We start from the raw sequence: 18,099 nt of genomic DNA, 5'->3' as shown, positions 1-18,099 counted from the left end.
GAATAGAAAAAGGGGTTTTGACTTGTTGCGTATCAAAGATTTTTATTGTTAAATTCAATAAAAAATTCTACAAGTTTTTGCTGACTGTAAAAATGGAACTGTGTAGAAATGACTGTCAGTTATTTCATTGATATTCAAATGTCTAATCTTGACCTACCTCAAACTTGTCAAGAAATATACATGAAATATGTACAAAAAATGATACTGTTCGTGAAATGTTTGAGAAATCTTCACAATTAGTATAATATTTGTATACAGCAGACTGCATATTTTTTCACAACTAAACTGAATTATTGTTTAGCTAAAAAAAGTATTGTAGCATGTTTTTTCTCTCTTAAATTTAATAAATACCACCTGCTCAAATCTTTTTTCCACCTTAGACACCTCATCCATGTATGTCTTAAAAGTAATTGTAATAATTTTTTTTCCATTTCCAGAGTGATTATGTTAAATTATGCTAAGTCTAGTGTATCAAATAAATGATTCAGCTAATTTTTTTGGGCAACTGCTTATGGAAGAGGTCAGACGAACAGTTAAAAAACTACAATAATAACATTCATAATAATCTTACAAAGAATTTTTGGTGTTTTTATTTGTACGAATACATAAGCATTGTTCTCACTATATTCAAGTTTTTCCTGCAAAAACAAACATTTACTAACAATTATACAAAACAGCAGAAGTAAAATCTGAAAAAACATCACACAAAAATCAACACTAACCACAACTACTTCATGTAAGTTACTAAAAGTAACAGTTCAGTTAATTAAAAGCAATGCTTTTCATTATTTGCATCAAAGACTGAACTCTGAGATATATTTAATTTTGCTTTGATCACACCCATATGCTGCCATTCAATTTAAACTCTAATATTAAAAACATGAGATTAATTCAAGGAAGAGAATCATGGAGTTTTGTCTTTACTTTAGTGAGACCTGGGTTCTATAACAGTTTCCCTACACTAAGACTTGCTTCAAACAATATATTTCTGCCTTTGGCCAGTTGCAGCAGTCATCAATTCAGCAGAGCAAAGTTTGAAAAACAGCTTGATCCTCCATTTTATTTATTTATTTTTTTTTTGGGCTGTTCATTTTTTTCTCTTTTCTAAAGCTCCTCTTGAAAGGTTAAACAGCACCATCTACAGATCTGTCTGCTCACCAACAGGTGGCACAGGCCCCTGTTCTGCATGCTGTTCTTGCTCATAATCCAGCGGCACTAACAGATACTGTCCCTGGTCACCTGCCGCCGTCCCCTCATCAGAAGGTGCTGTAGTAGAAATCATTTGGTTTCCTGTAGTTCCCGTGGCAAGAATCTGAGAAGCAGCAATTTGAGACGCTAAGTCCGCCAAGTTGATGCTTTTGCTGGTGGCGCCATCTATGCTGCTGGACAGAGACTGCAGAGCTTGGGCGGTCTGGAGGGCCTCTACGACATCACTGGAGAGGTTCTCCATGACAAGCTGGTCACCTGTGGTTGCAGCAGCGGTTGTTGGGATGGCATCCCCTGCACCCTGCTCGCCTCCTTGTTGAATGTGGATTACCTGGAAGAGGAGGCAACATTCTGAACATTTATATGGGAGGACATAAACACAACCTGCTTAAATTCAGGCTCAGCCGTAGTAATCATCTACTCGTGGATATGGAAACGCACTGCCCATGTAGCACTGAGGTTCAAGATCTTTGCATGTCTTAATTTTTCTGTTTTAAGGATCACTTAAAGAAATACTGTTGTTTGTGGTCATCATTGTATAGGCTAATTACTAAAAAAAAAAGAAATTTAGGTCAATTTGTGGCACAGGGCATTTAATTAATCCACAGTGCCAGTAATCCCATCCACCATTATACATGTGCTCTTGTTCTTGTAAAACCAATGTCACGTTGACACGATCATGAATCAAATTCAAAACCAAGAAGATTTTAAAATTCTGAGCACAGAAACAACTTCCACTGACCTCTGTGTTGTCTGTGAGTTCTATCTGCCTCCCATCAGGCATCTGTATGATGGTACGGCCAGTTGGACCCTCGCCAAGCTCTCCAAATATCACCTGGGATGTGCCGTCCTATGGAAACCAAACGTAATGGTCAATATTTTTTATCAGCAAGGCTCTCCTGACTTAAGTTTTAATGCCTACATTAAACAACAATATGCAAAACAACAAAGTTTTTAAAGCTGACAAAAGATAAATTCTTTTTTTGATAAATTCTTTTTTTTTTAATCATCTTTTGACCAATTTTTCATTTAAAAAAAAGAAAAAAAAATTGAACAAATAAATGAAAATATGAATTTAACACAAAATCTTAATTCCCTAAATATTACCTCAATATTCTGTCCTCCCTGGACCTCCACCAGTCTGGTTTGCTGGTTGGGATCCTGAATCTGGACCAGAATGTGCTGAGGTGGCTTCTCTACCACACTCCCTCCTGCCCTGCCAGCTGAGATGGTGCTGCTCTGGATCCTGGGCTCATCAGGCTGGTCCACCTTCTTTAACAGGGTGTGCAGGAAGTTGGGGTCCTGGAAAGTGGTTTTTAAATAAAAGAACTATCAAGGAACAACCTCACTGCAATAGTTAAAGGAATCTAGGGTGAATTATTACATTTTTGTACTGAAGTATTTCTATTTTTTTTTTCTGTGATTCAGGAACCCTGTAACATGGATTACATGTGCCCCATTAAATCAAAAAGACTTAACAATTTTTTAGACTCACCAAAATTTGGAAACAAGTGTCATGACTACCAAAGTCAAAACTTGGCTATCAACTTCCATCGTAAATAAAACTTTGAAACCTTAATATGAACAACACGTTCTTTTTATTTTCTATACCTGTACCTTCCCTCTACAGAACAATTACCTGTAGCATTCCCACATTGCCTGGATGTTTCCGTTGGATATGGCGTCGTAGTGTGTGGCGATATCGACACATCTCCGAGCAAAGGCTGCACACATACATCATTCCGCTGTGAAACTCCAGGACGTGCTTCTTCAGCTCATGCGGCAACACGAACTTCTTGGTGCAGTGATCACACGCATGTTTCTTGCCCTGCGTATGTTCAAGCGTGTGCCTGTACAGTTGCTCTGGGTATTTGAACGAAGCCTGGCAGTAGTTACAGTTGAAGTGCTTCTTGGGATCGTGCATTAGCATGTGCTTCATCAAATTCCCTTTCTGACGGAATATCTTCCCACAGGTTTGACACGCGAACACTTTTGTGATTGCGCCATGAAACTGTTTCTTGTGGGCGTAGAGTGTGAGCCTTGTCTTCAGCAGCTTTCCGCACTCGTTACACTGAAACTTGCGCTCCTTAGTGTGCACAGCATTTTTGTGCTCCAACATCTGGTGGCGTATGTGGAATTTTTTGTGGCAGACATCGCAGGAGAAATGCTTGTCGCCATGGGTTTTAAGATGCTTGTTAAGATTGCTCTTGCTAATGTAGGTTTTTCCACATAGGTAGCAAACATATTTGTCCTCCATTTCGGCTACTCCTTTCCTGTAAAAGGTTAAGATTAAGGTTGAGTCAAAAGTCTGTTACTCGCGAAGGACAAGTCACCTTAATTATTGTCAGGTTTCCTGGATCTGCCCAATTCTGAATTGATCTCACCTTCTGGAAATGGCACTACCATCGGCATCCATAACTACCAGTAGGTCTTCATCCCTTGATTTATGTATGCAATAGTATGCAGGTAGGCTTACAGGTGTTAGGCCTATTAAAAGCCACAAACTTGCTGTCGTAGCTGTAATTAATCTTAGTATCTTACCCGATGAATACATACGTAATTCAGCCTTACGCTTTTTAAATTTTACTAATTTACATCGGTTGCTGAGAGGACTCATCAAAAATTTTTTATTTGAAGACTGTCAGTTTCTATGGTTACTGAAATATGAATATATAATAAAAGTACTGAATCAACTGATTAATTTTATTCATCGAGTTCCTGCAATATCTGTTACATACCTGACTGAGTATTTCATCCTGACCACCGACCCATCTGGCCTGCGACATGTGTGGTTGTTTAGGTAATCCTTGCGATAGAAGCTCTTCCCACAGAACTCGCACTCGTAGTTCGGCTCCTCGTGTGTCTGCATGTGGCGATCCAGATAGCGTGGGTCTGAGAGCGTTCTGTTGCACACTGTGCAGTTTACAGCACCTGACGGAATATGAAGTATGTTTTTTTTAGATGTGTTAATCTGTTTAACTGATAGTGTCAATGGGAATGAGCCCTTAATCTTGATGTGAGGAAAATATGTCATATTTGTCAAGAAATTGTCAATCTTCATCCCTTCAAACCTTAACTATCACCTTTTCTATAAAGAATCATTTTATATACTAAATCAAGTTACTTTTTGTCTTTTATTTTTGTTCTTAATTGCCTGCCTGTTTTTTTTTTTTTTTTGCTCATGTTGTGCACAATCCTCTATGTAACCTTTAAAAAATCTCATATGGCAGAGCTCAACATACATCCAAAATTAGTATTTAATTAATTTAAAAAAACTTTATCTAAAAATTAAAGTAAAAAAAACTCACCTTCTTTTCCAGTGCACGTTTTCTCATGCTCCAAGTGGGAGAACTTCCTGGCGAACCCCTTGCCACATTTGGCACACTCATGGGGGTGACGGTGCTTCACCTTGTGATCCCTGAACAAGATGGCATCAGTGAATTCTTCTCCGCAGTCATCACATTTGACCACACCATCTTGCTCTATGCTGAACTTGGCCTTGCATTTATATTCGTGCTTTAACACATCCTCTTTCCTGATGAAGGCCTTGTCGCAGAGCTCACACTTGAATTTGGATTTCGCCGAGGACAACATCCCACCTGTGCCATCTTCGCCTCCCTTTGCAGCACTTCCCACGCACACATGCTCCTGAAGTCGCTCTTTACTGGAGTAGCTCTTCTTGCACACGCTGCACCTGAACTGACCCGTGTGAACAATTTTGTGGTTTTCCAAAGCAAGCTGTCTGCTGAACACCTTTCCGCACTCGTCGCATGGGAAGACATGGTTCTTGGATTTTGCAGAAAGTTGAGCTGGGTTGCACTTGTACAAATGCCACTCCAGTGCCTTTTTGCGAGAGAACATCGTCTTGCAGCGCTCACACATGAATTCTCCTGTGTGAGCTGCCATGTGACGGAAGAGGTACAACTTCTTTGAGAAGGACAAGTTACAGATCTGGCAGAAATGGGTTTTCTTCACTTCCACCTTGGCACTGCAGATGTGTTTCTCCAGACTCTCTGCCCGGGCAAACACCTTGTGACACGCAGCGCAAGTGTATTTCCCAGTGTGCACTGGGAAATGGTTTTTAAGATACCGAGGCTTGTCGAACTTCTTCCCACACTCGGGGCACACGTAGTGCTTGCCATCGAAGGACTCTTCAATATCCATATTCAACTCCCAGTCCAAGTCCTTGGATCCCACCACCTCTTCTCTATGCTTCTCTAGCACGTGGGTTTTTCCAGACTCAAGTTTGTCAAGTACTTCCCCACATACTTTACACTTGTAGCTCAGGTTGTCTGGATGCTTTTGGGACATGTGTTCTCTGCCTTCTTCTAGAGTGGAGAATGTCCCCCCACAAACTGGGCACCCGTATGTGGAGTCGTCTTCCTTTTGCTCCAAGCCATCCTGCAACTCCAACAGGACTTCTGGGTCTTGAATCTCTTCATCTGCTAGATCTAAGGCCTCTCTTTTGCTGTTATTTCCATCGTCATCTCCGTTTGTTGCTGCCTCACGCTTTCTTTTCATTGGGTACAGCTTGGCAACAAACTCTTCCCCGTCGTCATCACTTAGATCGACTTCTTCTTCAGTGATGTCATCACCACTCTCCAAATCAAGGTCAGCATCGTCGTCATCACTGTCACCCTCCTTGTTCTTCTTAAACTCTTTGTCTTGTTCAGCCTCAAACTGCCACTGCCTTGGCTTAATGACCCGGCCTCTGGAAGAACGGCGCAAATTTTGCTCTGACTCTGCTTCCTGAGGTTTCTCCGGTTCTTTTATCACTGGAGGTTCAATCTTCTTCACCATCTCTGATTTCCGAGGTCGGCCTCTCCTTCGCTTTGGTGGAGGAGGTTGTGCCACATCTGCAACTGTGTTGTTATTTTTCAATTCTCCTTGATCTGGAGGTAGAATTTCAATTTGCGGAGGTGCCGCAATGGCCACGGGTGTCACAACAGGAAGACCTGGCTCATCTTGAGTAGGCATTTTCTCTTCTGCACTAGTGCTGTCATTTACTATGGGGGGTGTTTGCACCCCTTCCAATTCTGACAAGAGTTTGTCTAAATCTTCAAGATCCTGGGCAACTTGAGGATCTGTCTTGTCTTGTGTGGCTCCCTCTCTTACTATCTGTGTTCCTGCTTGAGAAGGATCAATAAACATCTGTTCATTTTCATCAGTAGGTTGGGAGCCGTCTTTTCCTGCTTCAACATCAAGTGCTGCCACCTTCACTTTCGTTTCTTCAGAACTTGTCTTCTGGTGCTTGCTTTCCATATGACTCTCTAAGAGATCCTCTCTGTAGAAAAACATGGCGCACTCTGGGCACTTAACCCCCTGTTTCTTATGCTTCCTCATGTGGCGCTTGAAAGTGATGGGGCTTCGACAAGCCTGACCGCAAATGGAGCACACAAGGGATTTCCTAGTGCGGGTCATTTTGCGTTCCACGGGCAGCTGGGGGCGCAGGTGGTTACGAATGTGCCTCGCAAGACTGACCATGCTGTCAAATGTGGCGTTACACTCGCGGCACACAGAGGCGTCAGAGGATTCTTGACTGAATGTCAGAACTGGGGCAATGTCTGCTGCTTGGTGACTGGAAAGAGAAGACATGCAAAAACTGAAGTCAGTCACCACAAAAACACATAGTAAAAGGTATTAAGGGTGGGAAATAACTCTTATGGCAAGCACCAAAAATGTACATAAATAGTTTTTTGGAACAAATTTAAATCAAACCTTTTCAGTGGCGACCGGTATTATAGAACTGGCTGTCTTATATCTCTATGTATGTACAACATGGTTTTAACTTTGGGAAAAATCAAGCCACTTCTTCATTATTAAAGAAAATGTTAAAAAAAGTTCAGGCAAGTTGGTTAAGTGATGTCAATTGAAAGAAAGGTCAAATTTTTGTCTGTTCAAGGTAAAAAGGAAATTGTAATCAAGTAATCGCCATAATTGGTTAGATAATTTCAAATTTCGAAAGAAAAACCTACATCCCATCCTGTTGCCCCTCCTGTTCCTCAGTTAGCGCCATATTGTGCAGCTCCAGCAAGTGCTGCCTGAACTCAGATTCAGAATTGAAGGATATCTCACACAGCTGGCATATGTACAACATAGAGGCTTCCCCTTCTCCTGGAAAAATATACAGGGAAATAATTTACAAGTACCAAGTTCTGTCAGTGCATGCTTGTGCACGTGTACTGTGTATTAAATATACAATAACTTTTGAAAAAATACAAAAGGGACAGGGCAATACAAATATTAATAGTTGGTGTTTCTTCATCATTCTTTTGGTTATAAAAAATATATAAGTAAAGAGTATTTTTTTTACTATCATGGCCATTCATTTTGTCTTTTTTATCATTTTTTTTTATGATAAAAAGATAATTATATGAAATACATGTAAATTGATATCTTCGAAGCACAAATTTTAATTTATCTGCTGCTATCTCATTTCAACCATTGTCATTTAATATCCGTTTCTACTGTTGCTTCAGCTACTGCCACAACTTTGGCGATACAAATAAACATAAGTCATAATAATAATAAGAATTATTATTATTACTATGACAATCTTTAAAATGAGTAAATAATTGTAATAATGAAGAAAATATTTACCATGTGCTGTATTCTTATTTGGACTAGCTTCATTAGCCTGCCAGTTAATATCCAAACCAAGCAGTGCTGAAAACAAAAACCACAATTATTAAACAACAGAAGTCAAACAGTACACGGGAATACACCTGTGAAATTACAAGTTAAAACAGTTTTCCAAAAATCATTCAGAGATAAATACTAGTAGACAGATCAGACAAGACAGTTGACAGGAAGAGTACTTCACTTTAATTTTTTTTTGATTTTTCACTGACACCAAAACCTATAATAGAATCATACATAGTCACAGGAGATACTAGGAAGTTAATACATCACATTCCAATGGCTGATGAAACTAATTGAAAAGAATCATACATAGTCACAGGAGATACTAGGAAGTTAATACATCACATTCCAATGGCTGATGAAACTAATTGAAAAGAATCATACATAAATAAATTGGTCAGGTGTGGATTAAGGCCATGTTTTGGGTCTTCCAGAAGACGGTCAGATTTTCAAGTTTACATTGATGGGTATCTAATTTTTTTCTGTTGGAAGTCGGTCAAAAAATGGAGATTGGATCGACCAATATAATATGGAAGACTGTCAGAAAAATCTCTGGATCCACCCCTGTTGGTAAACAATTTAAGTTACCTTTGGTCACCCCATCAGGCTCTGCACTCTTCCCAAGTTTTTTGGCATAATGCGGGGCGTACCACACCTTCAACTCCTCGTTCGCGTCCAGTCGCCTGGTGTTCATATAGTACAGCTCCGTGCCGCTCTGGAAGGCGATGCAGTTCTGCTCTGGCTTGGTTTCCGCGGTGCGTACCAGACAGAGCCAGTTACACTCGCTCTCGTTTCGAGTGTCTAAGGTGACTGTGCTGCCATCTTTAGAGAAGATCTGAAAGAATTAATTTTTTCTTTTTATTATTACTGCTAATTATTCAAAATCTAACTGAATCACACAAGAACTTACAATGCATTATGTCAGAATTATAACCTTCCAAATTTATAATGAACTGTTTGTCACTCCACTACAAAGAATTTACATATTCTTTAAAAATTTTTTTTTTTTATTTTCTTGTGAATAAGAAGTTACATCACCACCCTACCAATTTACCTTCAACACAAACAAGTTCTCCATATCTAAGTCAATGGTAGTTCTCTTGGCTTCAAAGGGGCCTAGCTTGGTTTTGGCAGGTATCCCTTGCTTTGTGGCAACACCTATAGCTTTGTCTAGGAATTCAACAACTTGCAGGTTGTTGGGTAGGGTAAGGCGTGCCCTGAAATGCATATTTAAAACATAAGCAAAAAACAAGGCAGCAAAGCTGTCAAATGTACAGACAAAAAACAGAAAATAAAGATGCAAAAAAAAGGTCATTTTGTCAATTTTGATGCAATAATAAATAATGCTTATAATAGCACTGTCAGTCAACACTGAATTTTAATCTTGAACAACAGGTAACATGGTCAATAACAGGAGCAGACCCAGAGATATTTTCTGACAGTATTACAAAGAATCTATGTTGATCCATCCTCCATTTTGATGGTCTTCCAACAGAAAAAAATAGATACCAGTCAATATAAACTTAATAACCTGACTGTCTTCCGGAAGACCCAGAAGATGGTCTCAATCCACCCCTTCAATAAGATTACAGTTTCAGGACTATGAGAGTTCAAATTCACATTATGAAAGTCTCAATACTTGAAAAATGATGACAGTGCATAAAATAATATTACATAATGTTTAAAGACATAAAAAACAATACAACTGCTTATGTAGAAATACAGAAAATGTGCAGAGCCCCAGGCAGATGAGAGTTAAAAGTCACAAATGCAAGTGTTTGAGAAAAAATTATAAAGGAAAACAACAAAACTAGAAAAGCACTTTGAGAGTGCAGACCTCTGCCAAGGCAGCAATTGTTGATTATTATTGATAATTGATTGATAATTGATCCGGACCACCACCAAAAATTAATCATTGTCCTCTTTGGCCCACTTCCGACAGTTCCTGAAAATTTCTGCAAAATCGGTCCATAACTTTTTTGTGTTATGTGGATGACAGACAAACAGGGGTGAAAATATAACCTCCTTGGCAGAGCTTGAGGTAAATATAATTCCAATGAAGATGCTATTCAAACTTTTAATCTTCCAGTTTGATATATATATATATATATATATATATATATATATATATATATATATATATATATATATATATATATATATATATATATATATTTTTTTTTTTTTAAACTTATTTGCAATATTAAACAAAATTTACCTGCATAATTATCACTGCTTCCTTATTATTAATCTAGCAGAGAGCTTTACCTTTGGGAGTTTACAGGGAAATATCAACAAGTGTGCTTTATGTAATCTCATTTAATGGCCTATTAAAGCAAATGACTTTATAACTCTGAAATTAATCTAGTGATACCCAAGGGTAATTTACAGACTGACCCACTCAAAGGTCTTCAGGCCCATAAGTCACACCTTAAGAAAAGCACAAAACCATAATGCCCAAAATAGGAGACTACCAATCCTGATGCAATAATACATTATGTTTAACTGCACAGTCAACATCAACTTATGCACAACAGGTCACACAGACGAAAGTAAAAGCATAAGGCTCCAGGCCCATCAGAGTTCAAGTTTATACTTAGAAAGTGCCAGAATGAGAAAAATGAAAATTTCACAAAAAATGCATAAATACAATCAACATGATAATCCAATAGAGCTGGTTTTCTCATGAGCTGAAGGCCAATCCTAAAAATCGTACTTGTAAGTTTAAAATTATAATAAGTGGCACAGTTTTCTTTTCATAATGTTTGCATTAGCAGTGCAAAAAGATTGTTGTCAATTTTGATGTAACATTACATAATAAATTAGAGAATAATTATCACCAATTTTTGTTTATTGAATATAAATAGGATGGACATGTAGAAAATATGATTACCATTTGGCTTCATGTCCATGGGAGCTCCGAGTCCCACAATGAATATGCCAAAAAGATAATGAATATTACACTAAAATGTATAACTTCCAGAAAAAGAAGCCAATTAGACTGCTTTTCTAACTCAGGCTGCATTTTAGTCCTGTGTTTCTTTTTTGAAAGTTTGACAGTCATAAGTAACACGGTTTTCCCATAATGGTCATCAAGGCAGCAGCACCAAAAATTGTGTTTTCTTCTATTTTGATGCAACATTACATAATGCTTAACAGCATAATGACCATTGATTTTTAATAATAAAATATAAGTGTCATGAATTTTCACAAAATGTGACTAGCATGGGTCTTCAAGCCCGTGGAGGTTCTAAGTCACACCTTGGAAATGCCAATATGTGAAAAATTAAATTTTCACAAAAAACTGTTTAATTGCCAGAAAAATTTACCAAACAGTCTGCATTGCCTACTGAAGCTGTATTTTAGTCCCATGTTTCTTTCCTGTAAGTTTGAGAACAGTAAGTGACATGATTTTCCTTAAATGGTCATCATGGGAGCAGTGCCCAAAATAGGGGTTTCTTCAAATTTTGATGGAATATTACATAATGTTTTACAGCATAATGACCATCAATTTGTAATTATAAAATATTAGCATCATAGTTATTCAGAAAATGTGACAAGCAAAAGTCTTCAGGCCCATGGAACTTCAAAGTCACATATTGAAAATGCCAAAATGTAAACAAGACAGCACTGTTCTGAAATGGGTTTATTTCCATTTTTAACACTTTTTTAACATAAAACAAAATAAACAGTTTACTGCCATTTTTATATGACCAATGAAGAAAATTGATGAGATGGGAAAAGTATCAATAGAACAGTGTTAAAGGACAATGTTCATGTAAAAATCCATTTCTCGAATTTTGAAGATACAGCACTCAATCTATACACTAGAGGTATGTTTTAATCGATCCCCGCCATTTAAAAATTATAAAAACAATCTATTAGTAGAAAAAAAGCGTTTTAGTAAACCTCACCTCAATATGCAAAAATGAAGCAACAGATCTGGGTCACGTGGTACTGTGACGACAATCACGATAAAGGTCTATGACACTCAACTGAGCTCCATGGTGCATACAGACGGAGAAGTTAATGAAAGTTGTGTTGAACGGAGTTGAGGAATTTTCGTTATCCCTCGGTGTGTTGCCGTGGGATTCACCAAAATTGCAGCTCTCGTTGACAATCTTTCTTTGTCTATGACGGTCTACCGTGACTTACTTACTAACTTCGGTGACAATAGTTGCGATGCTCTAGATCATGGTCACCTCAGGTGGTTTAGATCATATCAAGAGCTGGTAGTCTTTCAGATTAACTGTCATCAGTTGGCAAACTTACTGATTGCTGATGCATTTTAAATGCATTGTAGTTGACCAAAAGCTCGTTTACAACAAACCTGTTAATTATGCACCGCTGCAATAACCAAGCCAGGTAATAACAGGTATGAAACTCGTCTTGGTGGGCTTTCATATTTTTCAATATATCTCCTTTATTTCATGGGGTTATTTTATTGGTATTTGTAAATGACGTTAAATATCAACACTTAAACAATTAAGTTCAAACACGGTCGCGAACATTAATAAAAGAAATTGCTCTCAGGGTATCTTGAAGCTTCCGTGGAAGAAAACGTGTTGAGGAAAAACAGGAAAAAGAGCGTTATATTAAAGAAAAAATGGGAACTGCTATAATAAAATGGTTCGTTATCCTAATTCGTTTATGCTTTGAGGATTTGTTTCTGAAGATTATTTCATCTGAAATATTAAATAATTTAAAAGATTGATCATTTTATAACTTGAAACGCAAATTCTGCGTCAGTACGCAAATTTTTTTTTTTTTTTTTTTTTGCAAATTTGTAAGCTTATAACACCGTGCTATAAAGATCTACTCAAGAAAAAAATTTGCTTGGGTAAAATTGAGTACAGAATGAACTGGAGACACTTGGCTTGTCATTAAGTTTACACGAAAATATGTCAGGTAACTTTATACTGTCTTTGAAAGAGTAAAGATTGAAAGATAATTTTAGACAAACTTTGACGGGGGAAATACCTACAAAGAGTAATGGGCTATTTCGCCAACATCTTGTTGAAAGTTTTACACTGCAATTCTATTCAAATAAGCTAAGGAACTAATTGCCAAATTAATACTCTCATCACATAACCAGACCTGCAAAAATTGTACGCACATATTTAAAAAGATTACAAGCACATACAGCAAAATGTAGACTTACGCAAAACATGAAGGACAGCGTAATCACAGCAAATGTACCTCATATAGTAGCTTAATTTCCATTAATAATAAAATCATCATTTAAGTCAAAAATATTCTTGCGATTTAATAACTATTTTAATTTACCCAGAACGGTATATTTATTTTAAAGGCGGTTAACTGAAATATAGTTTTATGATTTGTTTGTGAAAATTGCCCATGTCACCCTGTTAGTTTGGAGGTCTAAGCTGGATCAAGTCCGTGTTAAAATTCCTATGAAGTTGTGCAGGAAAAATTCTTCCTTTCTTTCTCTAGCTCCTCGATAAACCTGGTGTTCAGATTTTATCTAGTACCCCCAGGTCTACGGGAGCTGCGCTTTGTAACTAACGCACAGGTAGATTTTTACCTGAGATAACTGGAGTAAAGCTTAGATAGAGAGTGCGTTCGACACAAGCTAGACAAATTGAATGCCATTTAACCCTCTAATTAAGAGGTAAAGGAAGTTCCAGTTAGATGGATGATTAAGATAGGACTTGTAAAGGTAACGGGCATTGTTTACTTCAGTTTAATAAAAGTATGCAAGACGGAGTGTCAGCGGTTTAATAAAATAAATTGAATTTCACAAATAACATGGACCTCATATGCAATAATCAACATTTCCCTTAACTCATTCAAATGCAGTGTTTTATACAACTTGGGATAACCATAATGAAATGCTTGTTAAAAAAATGACTAGACGGAAAATGGTTTTACACAGCTTCACGAGGATTTAGACCCCTCGGGTAAGAGATTTGAATGAGTATAAACTTTTATCAGAAGCCAGAGAAGTCATCTTACAGGTAGACAATGCAGCTCAGTTTGACAGCTAAGCACGCTCTGTTCTCCAGTGGCTCGATTGTCGTCATTGGACCACGTGACCACGTAGCTCATTAACTCCCAGGCCGAGCAAATAGGACGTTTTTTAAAGCCAAAAATTTACAAAATGAGCTTTTAATTTGTGTATTTGGATAAAGATATCGTTAGTTGGGCATGTTTTCTGAAGAATATGTTCCGTTCAGGCCATTCTGACGGCATGAAGCAAACCCTTTAAATGTCCAACTTCCTCCATTCTGAGATTCTGAACATAGTGGATGAATGCATCTGACAAACTGCAATGATATGAGTTTATTTCCATTTTTGACACTTTATTACACAATACATGATAACAAGTTTACCATCATTTTTAAAAAATCAACTAACAATGTTGTAAAGATGCAGGAAATGTCAAACAAACACTTTTACGTATCTTATTAGTTCAATAATGAGACTGTTAACATGCCTAAGAATTGAATGTGAGGAAATGTGAAAAAACAGCATAACTTCTAAAATAATGAACTGATTATGCTGATTTTCAAACTCAACCTGCGTTTTAGTAAGATTGGCCCCTCCTGTGAGTATAATGACAATTGGCCGATCTGTTTTTCTTATATTGTGTTATCAGTGTTGCATATATACTGAAAAAAGTGAAAAAACAGCATAAATTCCCTATAAGTGACCCGATCGTGCTGATTTTCGAACTTGACCTGCGTATTATGAATATTTATCAGTTCTGTAAGTTTCAAGCCAAAAGGTAAAATGGTTTTCCACTTATCGTGTTATCGGTGCTGCACATATGCTGAAAAAAGAGAAAAAATAGCCTAAATTCACTAAAAATGACCCAATCACGCTGATTTTCGAACTTGATCTCCGTATTATGTATATTCATCAGTTCTGTAAGTTTCAAGCCAAAAGGTAAAATGGTTTTCCACTTATCGTGTTATCGGTGCTGCATATATGCTGAAAAAAGTGAAAAAACAGCATAAATTCCATATAAGTGACCCGATCATGCTGATTTTCGAGCTCGACCTGCGTATTATGAATATTCATCAGTTCTGTAAGTTTCAAACAAAAAGAAAAAACAGTTTTCCACTTATCGTGTTATCGGTAAAAGTGCACGGCGACGGCGACAACGACGGCGACGACGGCAACGACAGACGCAGATGACGGCTATATGTACAGACACATCTGTGTCTGTACATAAAAAGATGATAAGCATGCTTTGAATTTTGCTGAAGAAGCTGTGCCGAAGAGTTAAAAGAAATTTTAAATAGATATCAAATGATAGAAGTTGAGTTGCAAGGGTAATTGGTAGAGTGCAATAAATAATATTTAATAATCTGCTTTAAGTTGCTTGTGCTGTTGCTATGTATCTTTTTTTTTAAAAAAGAAAATGAAATAAAATTATTATGATAGTCATAAGTTTTTAAAAATAGAGATGGTGAAGTGTGAAAATACATGAAAAACTTGACTTCACGGGTATCCTGTATCCTGTAAAAAATTACTTAATAATAAAGAAACAAGAAAAAATCCAGGAAAAGAGGACACGAATCCACTGCCCTCCCTGGCACTGCCCATGTATTTTACTCACATAGAGAGGGGGTCCTCCTCTGTTGTTTCCAGTCCAAGCTCTGGGCACTGTTCTGTGTCATGACTGCCTCCACAAACATCACAACCTAGTGGTATGAAATAAAACTCAAATAAGACGATATCCACAAAAGACTTAATTCAGGCCTGTATAGCCAGCAATATCAAAGGGTGGGTGGGTGCGGGGACTGTATTATTATAACAATTTTTTATTTTTATTATGATTTCAAAAATGTGGAACTCTTTAAGCACATTAACATTATCATAACCCCCTTACTAGTAGAAATGGCAATTAAAGAACCTGAATCATATTTTGATAGTTTAAACCCTTAATATTTTCAACCAAGAGGTTGCCAACCCCACGGCTATTCACATACTTTTTAACCAAATGAATGCAATTACCTAAAAAAATATGCCATAAATTAATTTTATTCCATCAAATCTTTAACCACCAGATAATGCAGCTGCAGTTATATTTATATATTACACATTACAAATTTTATCTTGCACAAATTTATCAAGAAAAATTATCTATAATTATCTGTTATATATTTATACTTTACTGGACATTACAACATTATAAATTACACACTCTAAGCTAATACTATATATACCCTGCAGATCCACTTCAACATCCATATTGTTCTTCTTTACTTATGTCTCTTCTGTATTACTGTGGACTAAATTTAAAATCAAAGTATAAATATTACATAGTTTCACATCTTTGGCAATATGTTCAGGAATGATAACATATTATGAGCCATTTGCTAGATGGTGAATACTACTGCATCTCTCTAAATAAGTGTGTGTGTGTGTGTGTGTGTGAGAGAGAGAGAGAGAGAGAGAGAGAGGGAGGGGGGAGGGGCAACTTACCAAGGATTTGTCTGGCTCTTTATTTCAGTTAAATGTACAAACAAGTTAAATTCCAACAGCCAACACTGCTAAAAACCCTTCCCAAACCACAAACAGTCAATATCGACCCGGGGTTTCTTTTAATCTTCAATAAGATATTTGTTTTATTATTTAACCTCCTTAAGACAAATCCGTCTGCTCATATTTTCGCGGAAACTTTCAGTAAAGTAAAAACACGGATCGAGATACACAAAAATGGCGTGCATGGAAATTGGACGGAGTCCGACGGCAGTCTTTCTTTATAAAAATCACGCAAAATATAATCAACATAGTTTACCTGCAGATAGATATAAAGCATTATTCCGCAACAGAACGGACTTTCACTTGAATGTCTCCTTTAAAAGACCATAAATTAATAAGATTTCCAAGTTAGGAACGGTAAAATCAAAATGGTGGAATGCGCCCCAGCAAATGCGCATGCGTACTTTTATTCAAGAGGCGCCAGTCTCGCAGCTTAGCACAGCGCATTTCACAGCACACGATACAAACGTCTGCACCTCCTTACAATACTTGGCCACGTAGATGGCTTTTACACGACAAAGAATAAAAATTCTTATAAAATATCAGTATCGTTTTTCTTCTACTCATGACCTTTTAAAACTTTAAATCTTTCCATGGTTTACGGGAAAAATGCATGTAGGCCTACCGTGTATTGAAAGCGCTATATAGGCCTATGTAGGCCTAGTAGCCTATAAGAATATTAATTGTCACCCTTCGCCCCAAACTCTTTAATTACTTCCTTACATACATTCTTTATGATAATAGATACCTTCATGGTTCAGTAAATTAATATAATTAACATCTACACATATGTCATCTTACTGGCGACGTCATAATTTCGATTTTGGGGTAAAAACTAAAAAAAACGGTTTCTCAAATTTCTCCTTTACCCCAGCACCCACGATCAACGTTTCAACACCGATGTAATGACACTATTTAGAACTGCTGGCCAGTTTTTAAAAGTCTTAAGTACATGTAGTTCAGATCTGATTTTAGCGTTGATAAAGCAAAATATTATATGATAGGCCTATGCCTAGGGCCTACTACAGTAGCAGGGCCTATTTTTAATGAAAATCTTTAATTAGGAGCTCATAACTCCATAATAAAAACATTTAAACCAAAATGACAGAACAGGATTGTAGCCCATTCATTCCCGGTTAACTCTGCCAATTTTCGTGATAAAATCTTGTTCATGGATGAAGATACTTCCCATACCAATATTGTTATCTCACCTCAACATAGAAAGGTGTTAAATTGATGATTAAATTTTTGAGTTGCCTGTGCTCCTATACATTGTAAAGAGAAATATAAATGGCGATATTTTATTTTATTTTATTATTTTTTTTTTTTTAGTTTTTTTATTGCTTTAAATCAACACAAAGATAAATGCTAAATACTGAATAATTAGATGCAGGAAAAAAAACATTTTCGGTATCAGGATGATAATAAAGTATAACAATATTCCAAAATAAAGCTCATCAAGAGGGTCGAAGTACATAAAAGGTTTCCCAGCATCGCTAACGGGACAGACAGTTCTGACTCGCATTACGTGCCGTTGTAAGGTTCGATTTTAGGTTCACAGATCGAGAAGAAGTGAGCAACAAGAGTCGTGGATTTCCAAACAGCTTTATTCCCACTGCCTAAGTTCCCTCTCTACCCACCACCTGTTCTATTTCTATCTACCTTAATGTCTCATTTAAATATGACCTTATAATAAATCTTTCTAATCTGGGGGCGGGCGCTGCGACATCCTAGGGG

General features: G+C 37.1%; 1 protein-coding gene across 2 annotated transcripts; it reads right to left on the bottom strand.

Annotated features, from left to right (window-relative positions):
* Window positions 1–15: 15 nt before the first annotated feature.
* On the bottom strand, window positions 16–16,755 carry LOC106156308 (uncharacterized). Of its 2 annotated transcripts, none has more exons than XM_013531503.2 (13): window positions 16,619–16,755; window positions 16,044–16,109; window positions 15,434–15,518; window positions 8,903–9,065; window positions 8,437–8,683; window positions 7,807–7,872; window positions 7,182–7,320; window positions 4,515–6,784; window positions 3,945–4,137; window positions 2,846–3,479; window positions 2,314–2,508; window positions 1,949–2,056; window positions 16–1,537 (listed from the first exon to the last, which is right to left on the bottom strand). In XM_013531503.2, exons 2-13 carry the CDS (start codon window positions 16,066–16,068, stop codon window positions 1,139–1,141), a joined length of 4,524 nt encoding a protein of 1,507 aa, XP_013386957.2. In that variant the 5' UTR covers window positions 16,069–16,109; window positions 16,619–16,755; the 3' UTR covers window positions 16–1,138. The 2 variants fall into 2 exon arrangements, with proteins under 2 accessions (XP_013386957.2, XP_086875206.1); XM_087019080.1 differs by lacking the exon at window positions 16,619–16,755 and adding an exon at window positions 16,303–16,554.
* Window positions 16,756–18,099: the final 1,344 nt, after the last annotated feature.

This window comes from Lingula anatina, chromosome 8, assembly GCF_051362555.1.
Source record: "Lingula anatina isolate TDL-2025a chromosome 8, LinAna3.0, whole genome shotgun sequence".
In the NCBI taxonomy this organism is placed as follows: domain Eukaryota; kingdom Metazoa; phylum Brachiopoda; class Lingulata; order Lingulida; family Lingulidae; genus Lingula; species Lingula anatina.
Note: the sequence above shows the minus strand (reverse complement) of the source record. Positions and strands in the feature narration are given on the sequence as shown.